This window comes from Vulpes vulpes, chromosome 2 (genome assembly GCF_048418805.1).
Source record: "Vulpes vulpes isolate BD-2025 chromosome 2, VulVul3, whole genome shotgun sequence".
In the NCBI taxonomy this organism is placed as follows: Eukaryota; Metazoa; Chordata; class Mammalia; order Carnivora; family Canidae; genus Vulpes; species Vulpes vulpes.
The window spans coordinates 40,731,270-40,745,078 of record NC_132781.1 but is presented as its reverse complement, the minus strand read 5'-3'; the positions used below and the strand labels follow the sequence as shown (position 1 = coordinate 40,745,078).

Sequence of the window (13,809 nt, the reverse complement as noted above, 5' to 3'; positions counted from 1 at the left end):
TGGGGTCCTGGGATCAAGCCCCAATCAGGTTCCCTGCAGGGAGCCTGCTTGTCCCTCTGCCTGTGTCTCTGCCTCTTTCTGTCTGTGTCTCTCATGAATAAATAAATAAATAAAATCTTAAAAAAAAAAAAACAGAACAACAAAACAATACATGTTTTAGAAGACTGAAGGTAGCCCTGAAAAACCTTATCCTGGGCTAATAATTTTATTTAACAAATATTTTATTTGTTTTTTAGAGAGCACAAGCAGGGGCAGACAGAAAGAAAAGCAGGCTCTGCTGAGCAGGGAGCTGGTTCTGAGGGCCCCAAGATCATGACCACAGTGGAAGACAGATGCTTAACCGACTGAGCCACCCAGGCATCCCCTGGGCTGATAATTTTAAAAGAAAACAATGATTATCTTCAGTTTCATTGGAGAAGTTTGTATCCTTTATGTCGTCAAAACAACGGCAACACAATTGCCTCAGTAGTTACAAGCAGTATGCATAACCTGCCCTAACAGGGTGGCTTCCCCTTACTGTTTGATACATCCTTTTACCTGCCTTACTTGGGGTTAATACCACATAGATAAAACTATGCACGCAAACAAAATAAACAGACTCTATATGTCACTGCAACGAATGTTGAAAAAAAAAAAAAAGGTCATAGCTAAACCAATCCACGAAAACAATGCGAACAATGCAAATAACGTACAAGAATAGCATCACTACAGACCAGCAAAGCACTGGTAACTGCGACAGATGGAAAACACTCCCAACTAGCTGAGGCCCCTGTTGGGCTCCTAACTGCCTGCGGGGGACGAAGTCCAAGAGAAGAAATGCCTCTTTAGCTCAACTAAGGGTTCAAAGTCACAATCTCGGATCCCAAATGGGAGCATCTCGAGGTGGGACGCTTGCCTAAATAGCATCCCGTCTGGGAGGAATGTAATGCATTATTTCCTTTTTCTGTATTTTTCGAATTTCCGCTTTTAAAAAGAGGCTAGCCCGGGGCGTCAAAAGTCTAGCGTTTGAACTCTGCCACCAACGGATTTGAGTGCAATCACGTCTTCACCCCTGACGCTGGGCGCGAGCAGTTCGAAGCTCCGACGGACCGGCTAGAGCTCGAAGTCCCGCTGGGAGACGGATCGCGCCCGCCGCAGCTTCGCCCCAGAGGTGTTTTGGCCCTCTCCGGGCGCCGTCCGCGCAGCCTCCAGAAGCAAGCCTAAGCTCCGCCCCCTGCGCTCCGGACGGCGCGAAAACCCAATTGACAAGAACTCCGTCCGGAGCCCGCGGGTCCGCTCCGCGTTCGGCCTGCTCTGCCGGCCGGGGTCGAAGTCCCGGGCGCTCAGCCTGGGGCCCCCCCGCGTCGAGGCGCCCCCGCGCCGCCCGGCCGCGCCCCGGGCTCCTCGCAGCCCGCGCTTTCTTGCCGCCGTTTCCCGCGTCCGACTCGGCGGAGCTGGTGAGCTGGGCCCGGCCTCCGCGACCGCTCCGGCCGGGTGGGCGCGGGGCGGAGGGAGACGGCCCCCGCGGCCCGGCTGCTCCCTGTGCGGGAGCCGGCCGCCCCCATGGCCCCCGGGCTGAGGGGGCCCGGCCGCGCAGCGCCCTAGGAGCCGGCGTTCCGGGAAGCTGGGAGCATGGTGGGGGTCCTGGCCATGGCGGCGGCAGCTGCTCCCCCTCCGGTGAAGGACTACGAGGTTGAGGTGAGCTCGCGCGTCTCTGGCCGGAGGAGGTGGGTGGAGGGTGATCCCGACCCCGGGTCTGGGAGGGGAGAGGAGGGACCTGGCTGTGACCTTGCGTGCCACGCCTGCTCGAGCCTGTCGCTTCCCGAGTGGCGAAGGGACCGACAGCCGTGGAGACCGGGAGACGTGTGCGGGCCCGCGAAGTCAGGGCTTCGACAGACACCGCGCGACCCCGTTCCCAGATCCTAAAAAGTGTTGGCGGGACCTGGCGATTTGGACTCGTGAGATGTCTCAGAGGCCCCCAGGATCAAGTCTGGGCTCACCGTAAGGAATCAGAACTTTAGCTTGAAAAGAGTCTTGAAGTTCAACTCGTCTGTCTGTTCTCATGGCCCTAGAGCCTAAGCTACTGCGGTTAGGAGTCCCAGCAGGGAACGCTGCTATTCTTAGGTATTCACCGAGTTTCAGTGAAATGCACTGAGCAGTCGGTGTGAGGATACTCCAATGCCGTGAAGTGCTGGAGTAGCATCTCAAGGTGATGGTTGCTATATTTTTACACCTTTTCGTCTCAAGCTAGCATTCTAACTGAAAGACGCATACAGGTGCCCTTGAAAGGAGCCAAGATGTACGTTCATTTATTTAACTGGGACTCTCTCTCTCTCTCTCTCTTTTTTTTTTATCATTGAATAACTTTTGTCAACTTGCCAATTGTTATGCTGATACTTGTTTGCTAAATCAAGGCAGTTGCTCAGCTTTCCTGGGTGTGAAGGAGGACTTGATGGTACTTGAATTAGACAGTTCTTGATTTTTGTATGGTCAGCTTTTATCAAGCTTCCCTTACAGTTTCTCCTTTTGGTGCCCTGCTTATCTTATTTCATAATAATGATGCTTACCTTTTAGTATTGCAAGGGTAGGAGTCTTCTACACATTATTTTGCTTAATATCAACCCTGTCATGAGTTCTCGTTATCTGTATGATCCATATGAATGGATGAGGGAAGAAGGTTAAAAAATAATAAAAGTGGGGCACCTGGGTGGCTCAGTCAGTGAAGCATCTGCCTTTGGCCCAGGTCATGATCCCAGGGCCCTGGGATTGAGCCCCAAGTTGGGCTCTCTGCTCAGTGGAGAGTCTGCTTCTTCTCCCTCTGCACCCCCATGCTCTCTCTCTCACATAAAAAAAAAATTTTTTTTAAGTAATTAAAAGTAAGTTAAGTTAGAAAAATTAGAAAGTTTATTTATTTATTTATTTATTTATGATAGTCACAGAGAGAGAGAGAGAGGTAGAGACACAGGCAGAGGGAGAAGCAGGCTCCATGCACCGGGAGCCCGACGTGGGATTCGATCCCGGGTCTCCAGGATCGCGCCCTGGGCCAAAGGCAGGCGCCAAACCACTGCGCCACTCAGGGATCCCGAAAAATTAGAAAGTTAAAGAGGGTGCCTGGGTGGCTCAGTTGTCCAAGTGTCTGGCTCTTTATTTTAAAGATTTTATTTATTCATCAGGAACACACACACACACACCACACAGAGAGAGAGAGAGAGAGGCAGAGGGAGAAGCAGGTTCCATGCAGGGATCCTGATGTGGGACTCGATCCCGGGACTCCAGGATCAAGCCTTAAGCCAAAGGCAGGCGCTAAGCCACTGAGTCACCCAGGGATCCCTTAAGTGTCTATTCTTGAACTCAGCTGAGGTCTTGATCTCAGGGTTGTAAGTATAAGTCCTGTGTTGGGCTCCACACTATGGAGTCTACTTTAAAAACTTAAAAAAGTTGAGACACCTGGGTGGCTCAGCGATTGAGTGTCTGCCTTCAGCCCAGGGCGTGATCCTGGGGTCCCGGGATCTGCCTCTCTCTCTCTGCGTGTCTCTCGTGAATAAATTTTAAAAAATCTTTTGTTTTTAATTTTTATTTATTTATGATAGTCACACAGAGAGAGAGAGAGAAAGGCAGAGACATAGGCAGAGGGAGAAGCAGGTTCTATGCACGGGGAGCCCGACGTGGGATTCGATCCCGGGTCTCCAGGATCGTGCCCTGGGCCAAAGGCAGGCGCCAAACTGCTGCGCCACCCAGGGATCTCAAATTTTAAAAAATCTTAAAAATCTTAAAAAAAAAAATACTTAAGTCAAAAGTAAATGCTTAAGGTACCATGCTAGTAGACGTCAGAGCCAGCACTTAAATTATATCTGCCTATCTACCATAGAGCCTATGGTATCATGCCTTTGATACCATCTCAGGGTAATAGTAATACTAATAGCTCATTAGCATTTTATTCTAATGCATTTACTATTTCATTTCAACATATAACATTTTAATCTCTAATTTATTTTGCCTCCTATTTATCCAGCTGGTTAGAAATTTGTCCCCCCCAACCACAAAAGAAAAGAAATTTGTCCCAATACCATTTATTAACTACTTACTTGCTCACTAACTTATTTGCTACTGCTCTCATATACCAAGTTCTTAAATATATACTTATTTCTTTTTCTGGTTTTCTAACCCATTCCATTATGTTGGCTACCGTATGCTTTTTCTTTTTTTTAAAGTAATTTCTACACTCAGTGTGGGCCTCAAATTCATAACCCTAAGATCAAGAGTCACATGCTCTCCTGACTGAGCTGGCCAGGTGCCTCCAGTATTTTGTTTTAAATTATGGTAGGTTTTTTTTTTTTTTTTGATTTTTAAAAGATTTTATTTATTTATTCATGAGAGAAAGAGAGAGAGAGAGAGTCAGAGACACACGCAGAGGGAGAAGCAGGCTCCATGCAGGCAGCCCAATGTGGGACTCCATCCCAGGACTCCAGGATCACACCCTGGGCCGAAGGTGGCGCTAAACCGCTGAGCCACTGCTGAGCTACCAGGGCTGCCCGATTTCACATATTTTTATGCAGTGTATTTGTTACAAATGTTGTGGGGTGGGTGTTACGTGGGTATTACTACTCAAAGGTTGTAAACAGAGACCAACAGAAATGAACACCTTTGTGCATATGTGTAGTAGCCTTGAAACTTTTTATTGAAGCATATATAAAGTAAAATACACGAATTATAAGTGTATGACTTGATGTGATATTGAGATTTGAATGTAGGTTTAATTTTAAAGCTCTTTTTTCCTAATATATCAGGTTCATTACCTAAGGGAGCCTTCCTTTTTTAAATCAATTTAGGTAAAATATTAGATCCATGTTTACAATTTATGTTTTGTGTTACTTTGCTTGAAATAAGTGCTTTTTTTTTTCCTCTTAAACTGATAGGCATGCAAAAAGCGAAGGAAAGATGATGAGAGATCTTCCTGCAAAACAATTACAAAATATTTATCACCAGTTGGGAAGACTGGAGAGAGTGTTTTCTCTCCACCAAAATCCAGCAATATTTTGGATTACTTTAGAAAGACTTCTCCCACAAATGAAAAGACACAATCAGCAAAAGAGTGCAAGAAAAAGTCCTCGGCACCATTGTCTGCTGACAGTGGCAAAGACTGTAAAACACCTTTGGAAATGTTCTCAAACATAGAATTTAAGAAGAGAGGAAAGAGAGTTAATTTATCTCATCAACTAAATAATGTTAAAACTGAAAATGAATCTCCGGTTAAAATTAGTAGTGATGATAGCAAAGAAGACTCTAGTCTAAATAATGATTTTGTAGAAAGTAGTACTTCTGCTTTACTCTACAAGAAACTTGCACAAAGTATTCAAGATATCAAAAAGCAGTCAAGTACTATGACCTCCATAAAAAGCTCTAAGAAAGTGAATCCTAAACAAGGGATCACAAAAAATGATTGCAAAAAAATGAGAAAAAGGAAGCACAGAGATATAATAGATCTATCTGAAAGCTTACCATTGGCAGAGGAACTAAATCTTCAAAAAGATGGTAAAGATGGGAAACAGATCTTGCCTTCCCTAACTAATGAGATCAAGAGTACTGCAAATGATGCAGACTCTAGAGGTGATATAACTAAAACAGCCCACTTAAATGATAATACAATTACGGTCTCATATGAGGAATTTCTAAAAAGTCACAAGGAAAATACAGTAGAACACATACCAGACTCTACAGTGTCAATTTGTATTCCTTCTGAAACTGTTGAAGAGATGGTCAAAAGTGGTTGTATAAGTGACCCAGAAACCTGTGAAATTTCCCAACATGTACGCTATAAGACAGTTACTGTTCTTGCACAGGTTCATCCTGTTCCCCCCAGAAAGACAAGGAAAATACCCTCAATTTTCTTGAAACAAAAGCAGTTGGAAATGGAAAATAGTCTGTCCGATCCTGAGAGTGAACAGACTGTTCAGAAAAGAAAATCTAATGTTGTTATACAGGAAGAAGAATTAGAATTGGCGGTGTTGGAAACTGGAAATTCTGAAGCTGTGAAACCAAAATGCACTCTAGAGGAAAGACAGCAGTTTATGAAAGCATTTAGACAGCCAGCATCAGATGTGCTTAAAAATGGAGTCAGAAAGTCTTCTGATAAGCAGAAAGAGCTCAATGAAAAATCTGTAAATGAGGAAGGAAGAGACAATAATTCTAAGAAAATCATGGAAAATCCTAATATTCAGGTGGTTTCAAATTCACAGTCACACACTGATAAAGGAAGTTTTCCTAAGGAGAAAAATAAAAAGCTGAAGAAAAGGGGTAAGAAAATGTTGGATACTAGTACTATTCCAGGTGAAAATAGACAGGGAAATACTCAGAAGAAAGCAACAACTTTTTCCTTAAAAGATAAACAGAATCAAAATAGGCTTAGAATGAGTTTAAGACAAAAGAAAACAGAAATTTTCAAAAACAGTACATTATTGAACTGTGAAAGTCTTACTTACAAAGATTTAGCAAATGATGACCATCTAAAGATTTCCTCTCTGTGTAACAAGAAGTCTTCAAGAAAAATCAGCATACCAGTTAAGGATATGGTTATACATTCTGAAGTTGAAGCTGAAGACAGTTTGGTAAATGTTTCCACACCCAAGTCAACCAGAAGATCTGTAAGAACCAGCAGTACACCTACAGCAATAGTCATTAGTGGTACTGATTTTGAAGATGGTAGTCCAGCAAAGACCTCCACTCCAAAAGCAGCCAACTTACCAGAAAAGCATAGCTTATATACAGCAGAATTAATAACAGTACCATCTGACTCAGAGAGCCCTATTAGGTAAAGTTTTGTTTTTGTTCTGAAGTTCTCAGTATCTGCATACATTATTAGCTGGGAAAGAAAATACATAAAGCATTGGAGAGTATTATTTTTTCTAGAACACAGCAGATTTAGAAGAAACAAAACAGTTTAAAAAATGCTGTTTATTTTCCACATTTAATTTAAAGTCAAGCATGATTTCAGAAGAAATCTGGATGTATTTTACATGATTTCAAACCATTACAACAGTTACTAATTCCCTAGGGAAATATTTTTCAAATAGGAATTTTGTGCATCTAACAAACTTAAGATTAAAAATAAGTCAGAGTTTTATTTCTTGGGTAAACTGAGCCATGTACTATGAGGTATATACTTTCATGCTGGTTTTGGCCAGTGGAAGAATGATCTTAGGAGGTAATTTTCTGTAAAGTTTATGATTTCTAAAAGGAAACATTTTATATTTTCTAAGAGTTTAGCTTTGAGTTTGGCTTACTTTTCATTAGTAGTTTGAAACTAATAAGGAGTATTTTTGTTTTTAAGAAATGTCCAGAAATTTGAGCCCTAGTTGGTTCTTTTCTGTATTTAATTGAAATTCTGACACATAATCATGAGAATGTTTCCGAAAATCTTTTTTCCCCCCCAGAATGAAATTCACCAGAATTAGTACTCCCAAAAAATCTAAGAGAAAATCTAAGAAAAGATGTGAGAAATCTGAAGCAACTGATGGAGATTTTACTTCCCAGACTAGAAAGGTAATTGAAATATTAGAGGATCCTGTAAGTGGTATTCTGTTTCCTAAAATAACTACTAGTAGAAGTAATATGCTCAAAGAAGAGTCACATATTTTATAGATTGGTTATGTTGACTACAGCTGCATATTATTATTCACTATTTTTCTATTCCTTTGGCTAGTTTATTAAGCAGTCAGCATATCTTATTGTGAGATGAAAATGGTTGATAAGGACAGTATAATTAGAAAAACTTTTCTTGGAGTGCCAAGTGTCTAACCCTTAGCTTAGCTCAGGTCATGATCTCAGTATTATGATATTGAGCCTTGAGTCAGGCTCTGAGTCCTGAGCCTGCTTGTCTCTCTCTTCCTGCCCATCCCTGCACTTGTGCACTCTTTCACCCCCTCTCTCATTCTGTTTCTCTAAAATAAATAAATAAAATCTTTAAAAAGTTTTCTTGGTAGAAATTACATCTAATAATTTACCTTAAGACTGCTTATAAAAAAAAAAAAAAAAAAAGACTGCTTATAGGTTGTGATTGAGTTTTTGTTTATTTCTATAGATCAAAGGCCAAAAAGTAGAGTCTGTAACTCTGGTACAGGTCTAAGAACCCTGGTACTGTTGACATTTTGGCTGGATAATTCTTTGTTTCAGGGGACTGCTTGTGTATTGTAGGATGTTTAACAATAATCCAGGCCTCTACCCATGAGATGCCAGTAGTTCTTCAGCTACCCTGATTATGACAACCACACAATGTCACCACACATTACAAATATCCCCGAGAAGGAAACAAATCCACCCCCTGCCCCATTGAAAACCATTTCCCTAAAGGAAAAGGTAGGATATTTAAGAATAATTTAGCTGCTTTTACAGACTAATCTGCTTATTTCTACCATGAGAGGATTGGATTCTCTTTAGGGTAAGTAGGTACAGGTATGTGTGTGTTGAAAAGCTCCCAAGGTGATTGTGACATAATCCTTGGGTGAATACCACTGCTACAGAAGATTGGTGTCTCTTTTGTTGTTATTTAACAGCTGTCATGTTTTTTGACTGCTTATCAAATTCCAGGCACTAGGCTTAGTACTCATCATTAATCTCATAAAGTAAATATTTAACCCTTTTTTGAAGTACAGTGGAGCCAAAAGAAGTGAGAACATTTTTAAGAGTAGTTGAAGTGGTATACAGTGCAATCCAAGCTGGGTGGATGGAGTAGAGACTGACAAACAGGGAGAAGATAGTAAGTGCTATCAAGAGACAAGTTTCTGATGTAGTCAGGAGTAACCAAGTAAGGCTGGGAGAATGAATGGCTAGGTCAGAAATTAGGATGTTGGAAATGACTATTTTTGAGGTGATAGGATTATGGTTGGTTTTAATTTTCTTTATTTTTCTGTTTTCCGTTTATTTTTTTTAAAGATTTTTATTTATTTAATTCATGAGAGACGCAGAGGGGAGAAGCAGGCTTCCCACAGGGAGCCTGATGTGGGACTCGATCCCAGGACCCTGGGATCACCACCTGAGCCGAAGGCAGACACTCAACCACTGAGCCACCCAGGTGCCCCTGTTTTCTGTTTTATTTCATAAACATGAACTTTTAAAGACTTTTATCAGAGAAAAATAACTGGGACACCTGGGTGGCTCAGTCAGTTAAGTATCCAACTCTTGGTTTCTGCTCAGGTCATGATCTCAGGGTTGAGAGATTAAGCCCCAGGTGGGGCTCTGTGCTAAGTGAGAAGTCAGCTGGAAATTCTCTCTCTCTCTCCTTCCCCCCCACCTCAAATAAATAAATAAATAAAGCCTTTTTTAAAAAAGAAAAAAATAACTTAAAAAAGACTTTAAGCAATAGCAGGATTACTTGCCAAAATGCTTATGTGTGTTTTTTTCCCTCCACACATTCATTAAAACATCTTTTCGTGTAACAGTTTGTTTCAGTAGTTGAATTGTTAATTTAAATTTAGGAAAATTATTATTATTTTTTTTAATTTTTATTTATTTATGATAGTCACACAGAGAGAGAGAGAGAGGCAGGCTCCATGCACCGGGAGCCCGACGTGGGATTCGATCCCGGGTCTCTAGGATCGCTCCCTGGGCCAAAGGCAGGTGCTAAACCGCTGCGCCACCCAGGGATCCCAGGAAAATTATTTTGAATATGAATTTATAAGGTTTCATCAGGCTGCCAAAAATTTTGGTAGCAGAACAACAGAAATCTATTGCTGTACTGTACAGAAGTAAATCTTTGTTTTCCTAACCTTACATGTATTTTGAATATCCATCCCTGCACTTTTCTATGGTTTTTTAAAAACTTCTTAAGGTTTTAAAAAGCAGCAAGCACTTGTATAAAATTAAAGGTGAAAATGTTTCATTTCCTACTCTGGGAGTAACCCACTTTTTTTTTTTTTTTTAAGATTTTATTTATGTATTTGAGAGAGAGAGAGAGAGAGAGAGAGCAGGGGGAGGAGGAGAGGGACAAGCACAAACTCCAAGCTGATTGCAGAGCCTGACTCAGGACTCGATCTCAGGACCCTGAGATCATGATCTGAGCTGAAATCAAGAGTCCAACGCTTAATCATCTGAGCCATCCAGGTGCCCCAAGGGGTAACCCAGTTTAATAGTTTTATGTTTATCCTTCTAGACTTTTTTTTTTTTTTAAGATTTATTTATTTATTCATTCAGAGAGAGCGAAGAGAGAGGCAGAGACACAGGCAGAGGGAGAAGCAGGCTCCATGCAGGAAGCCCGATGCGGGACTCGATCCTGGATCTCCAGGATCACACCCTGGGCTGCAGGTGGCGCTAAACCGGTGCGCCACCGGGGCTGCCTCTAGACTTTTTTCTGATTAAACAGATATATGTCACTTTTAAAAGGGATCATATAATGTAAACTGTTCTGCAGCTTGCTTGCTGGTTTTTGGGGGCCCAGCGTGGAGCCCAGTGCAGGGCTTGAACTCAAAACCCAGAGATCAAGACGTGAGCTAAGATCAATAGTCAGACGCTTAACCTGCTGAGCCACCCAGGTGCCCCTGGATGTTTTTAACCTAAACAAAAAAGCCTGTAGAACTCAGAATATGGAAAGCACATTGTCCAGAAGATAATATTTAAATGCACAAAGTCACTTAGTACATCAATGACAAAGTCAGTCGTAAAGGCTAGACTTTATTCTTGTCTAGTGTTGTTTTCCGTGCTCAATACCTTTTCAGCCTTTCTCCAATGGATTAACCTTAAAGGCGACTAAAAGAAAGCTGCCATGAAGATGATGGGAAAATAACCAACAATTCTAATCCATACAGACATCTAATAACAGACATCTCTCTGGGTGTTTTCCACAAATGTAATTATATTTATCTGAATAAATTTCTAGTTAGAAATAAAGTCAAACCAAGTATAACTGGACACATTGTAATTTAACTTCCTTGCTAAGATTTGAGTAACTTTGTCTTTTATTTAATATGATTTGTGATTGTAGTTTTATATATATATATATTTTTAATGGATTTTATTTTTTAGAACAATTTTAGGTTCACAGCAAAACTGAATGGAAGATACCAAGATTTTCCATATATCTCCTGTATCCACACTGCATAGCCTCCCACATTATTAATACCAGAATAATACATTTGTTACAATTGATAACCTGCATTAGCAGATCATTGTCACCCAGAGTCTGTAGTTTACATTAGGGTTCACTCTTAGTGTTATATATTCTCTGGGATTAAATGTATCGTGACGTGTATCCACCATTATAGTATCATATATATAGTATGATATCACTCTCTTAAAAATCCTCTATGCTTTGTTCATCCCTTTCTCCTCACTTTACTCCTGGCAGCCACCGACCTTTTTTACTCTCCAACGTTTTGCCTTTTAAAAAAATTTTTTGTTGCTAAATCTAAAATATTTGCCACTGACCTAAACTAATATTTCAAATTTTTGTTTAGGTAAGCAGTGCTTCAAAAAATCTATCAAAAGCAAAACAATTGGTTGAAAAAGCAAAAGCTTTACACATTAGTAGGTCAAAAGCTACTGAAGAAATAGTGACACCCTTGAGACGTTCATCTAGACATCAGACACTTCCTGAAAGGACAGAATTGTCAGAAACAGAAGTAAGTATTAAAAATATTAATTGGTATGAATTCTGTTCTATTCTGCTTGGAGTGGGAGAAGGAAGTCATTATAAAGTTATAGGGTAGATTTGTAAGATACCCTTTAGGTGGTAGAAAGAATATAATTTTCAGTTCTGTTTTAGAAGCTTTTGGCTCTTTGCCTGCAGAATACAGTCTGAATGCTTATCAAGTCATTCAAGATCCTTTATAGGCTGAATTAGCTCTTCCCTTTCCTCAAAATAACCCCCTTCCTCATATAGACAGTATTTGCTCTAGTCACACTAAATTATTCATTCCTCCCCAAATGGTGTAATTTTTTTACTTTTTTCCATTTTGTAGTCTCAGCTTGAAATGCACATTCCAAATCTTTTCTACATAAAGCATTGCTACTCAAACATTAAGTCCTACTAAATGCTAATACCTCCTCTTTTTTTTTAAAAAACCAGCTTTATTATAAAGATATAAATCACATACCATACAATCCACTATTTAAAGTGTATAATTAATTTGCTTTTAATATATTTAGAGTTGTACATCCATTGCCACAATTTTAGAACATTTTATTACCTCAAAAAGAACCCTCATTCCTCTTAGCCGTCGCTTCCCAATCTCTCTTCCCCCAGCTGTAGCCAATCAATCTACTTCCTACTCTGAACATTTCATATAAATGGTTACATACATACCATATATGGTCCTTTGTGTTTGGTTTCTTTCACTCATAATGTTCTCAAGGTTCATCCATGTTGTAGCATCAATATTTCATTTATTTTTATTTATTTTTTTATTTCATTTATTTTTATTGCCAAATAATACCCCATTGTATGGATATATTACATTTTATTTACTGATTCATCAGTTCATGGAGATTTGGGTTGCTTCCACTTTTTGGCTATTAATAATGACTCCTCTTGAAAGCTTTGCTGATGCCTACAAGACAGGTAGTTTCCTCCCCTATATATAGTTCTATGGTTTTTTTTGTATTTTGGTTAGTATTGCTCTCACCATACTGTTTTATATGGAACTACCTACTTACAGATTAGCTCTCCCTTTTGTCCCATAAACCCTGGTATAACCTTGAAGCCAAGTCTTGTTTCATCTTTGTACTCCCAGTGCCTGACATATAGCAGGTGCTCGGTAGGCTGACAACATGGAAACATCAGACTTCATCTAATACATTTATAGGGTGTATGGCTCTCAAAGAATATAGCTAGAATTTTTATAGCTTGGTCATTTTGATTCTTTTATCTGGAATAAAGTCTTTTGGTTGCTTTTTAAAATTTTTTTATTATTTATTTATTTTTTTCAAAGATTCATTTATTTATGATAGACAGAGAGAGAGAGAGAGAGAGGCAGAGACACAGGAGGAGGGAGAAGCAGGCTCCATGCACCGGGAGCCCGACGTTGGATTCGATCCCGGGTCCCCAGGATCGCGCCCTGGGCCAAAGGCAGGCACTAAACCGCTGCGCCACCCAGGGATCCCCCCTTTTTGAAATTTTAAAACATCAATTATATGACGTATTTTTAAAATGGTTTTCTTATTCTGTCCTAGGATTCTTTAATAATAATCGATTCAGATCATACTTCTTTAAAGCAACCTGAGAAAAATCAGAAGAAGCTTCAGTGTCTGAATGATGTGCTAGGAAAAAAACTAAACAAGATTCCTAAAAATGTACCTGGTAATCAAACTTGATAATGCTTATGATGAACATTAGAATGTTTCAGAGGGATTATATTGCTCTGAATGCTGTCATTTTAATTTAATTCCTTGTCTTATATGGTATAAACTTTATACTAAGTATTTTTATTTAATAAGTAAAATTATAGTGTAGAGTTTTATAAAGGTGATTTTGTACATTTAGGTTATCGAATTTCTATTTAGCCTCATTAAGTTAGAGGTTCCTATACCTGACAGACCATCAAAATCATCAGAATAAATTAAAAAGTTCTTAAATCTTTAGGTCCTTCCCTAGGCATATTGACTGAAAATCTCTTTAGGTGGATGTGGGAATCTGTAGTTAAAAAAAAAATTTCTAGGAAATTCTGATAATGATATTGGGAGACCAGATCATTATATAGAAATTTTTAAAATTAAAAAGTTTTTTTTTTAAGTTAAAAAAAGTAAAGAGTTATTTTTTTTTTTTAAGTTTAAGAAAGTAGAGCTATAATTTGAAAGTAGCTGGAGGTAAGTAGAGATGATAAACATTGGCACTAACCTAAGTAT

General features: G+C 39.8%; 1 protein-coding gene across 1 annotated transcript in view; it reads left to right on the top strand.

The window, feature by feature from the left end:
* Positions 1–1,251: 1,251 nt before the first annotated feature.
* ATAD5 (ATPase family AAA domain containing 5) overlaps positions 1,252–13,809 on the top strand; it is a 48,138-nt gene continuing 35,580 nt past the window's right edge. The window contains exons 1-5 of the mRNA XM_026016252.2: positions 1,252–1,677; positions 4,896–6,787; positions 7,410–7,518; positions 11,424–11,588; positions 13,138–13,264. Coding sequence (XP_025872037.2) covers positions 1,612–1,677; positions 4,896–6,787; positions 7,410–7,518; positions 11,424–11,588; positions 13,138–13,264 — 2,359 coding nt within the window. The 5' untranslated portion in view covers positions 1,252–1,611. The remainder of the gene's footprint in view (positions 1,678–4,895; positions 6,788–7,409; positions 7,519–11,423; positions 11,589–13,137; positions 13,265–13,809) is intronic.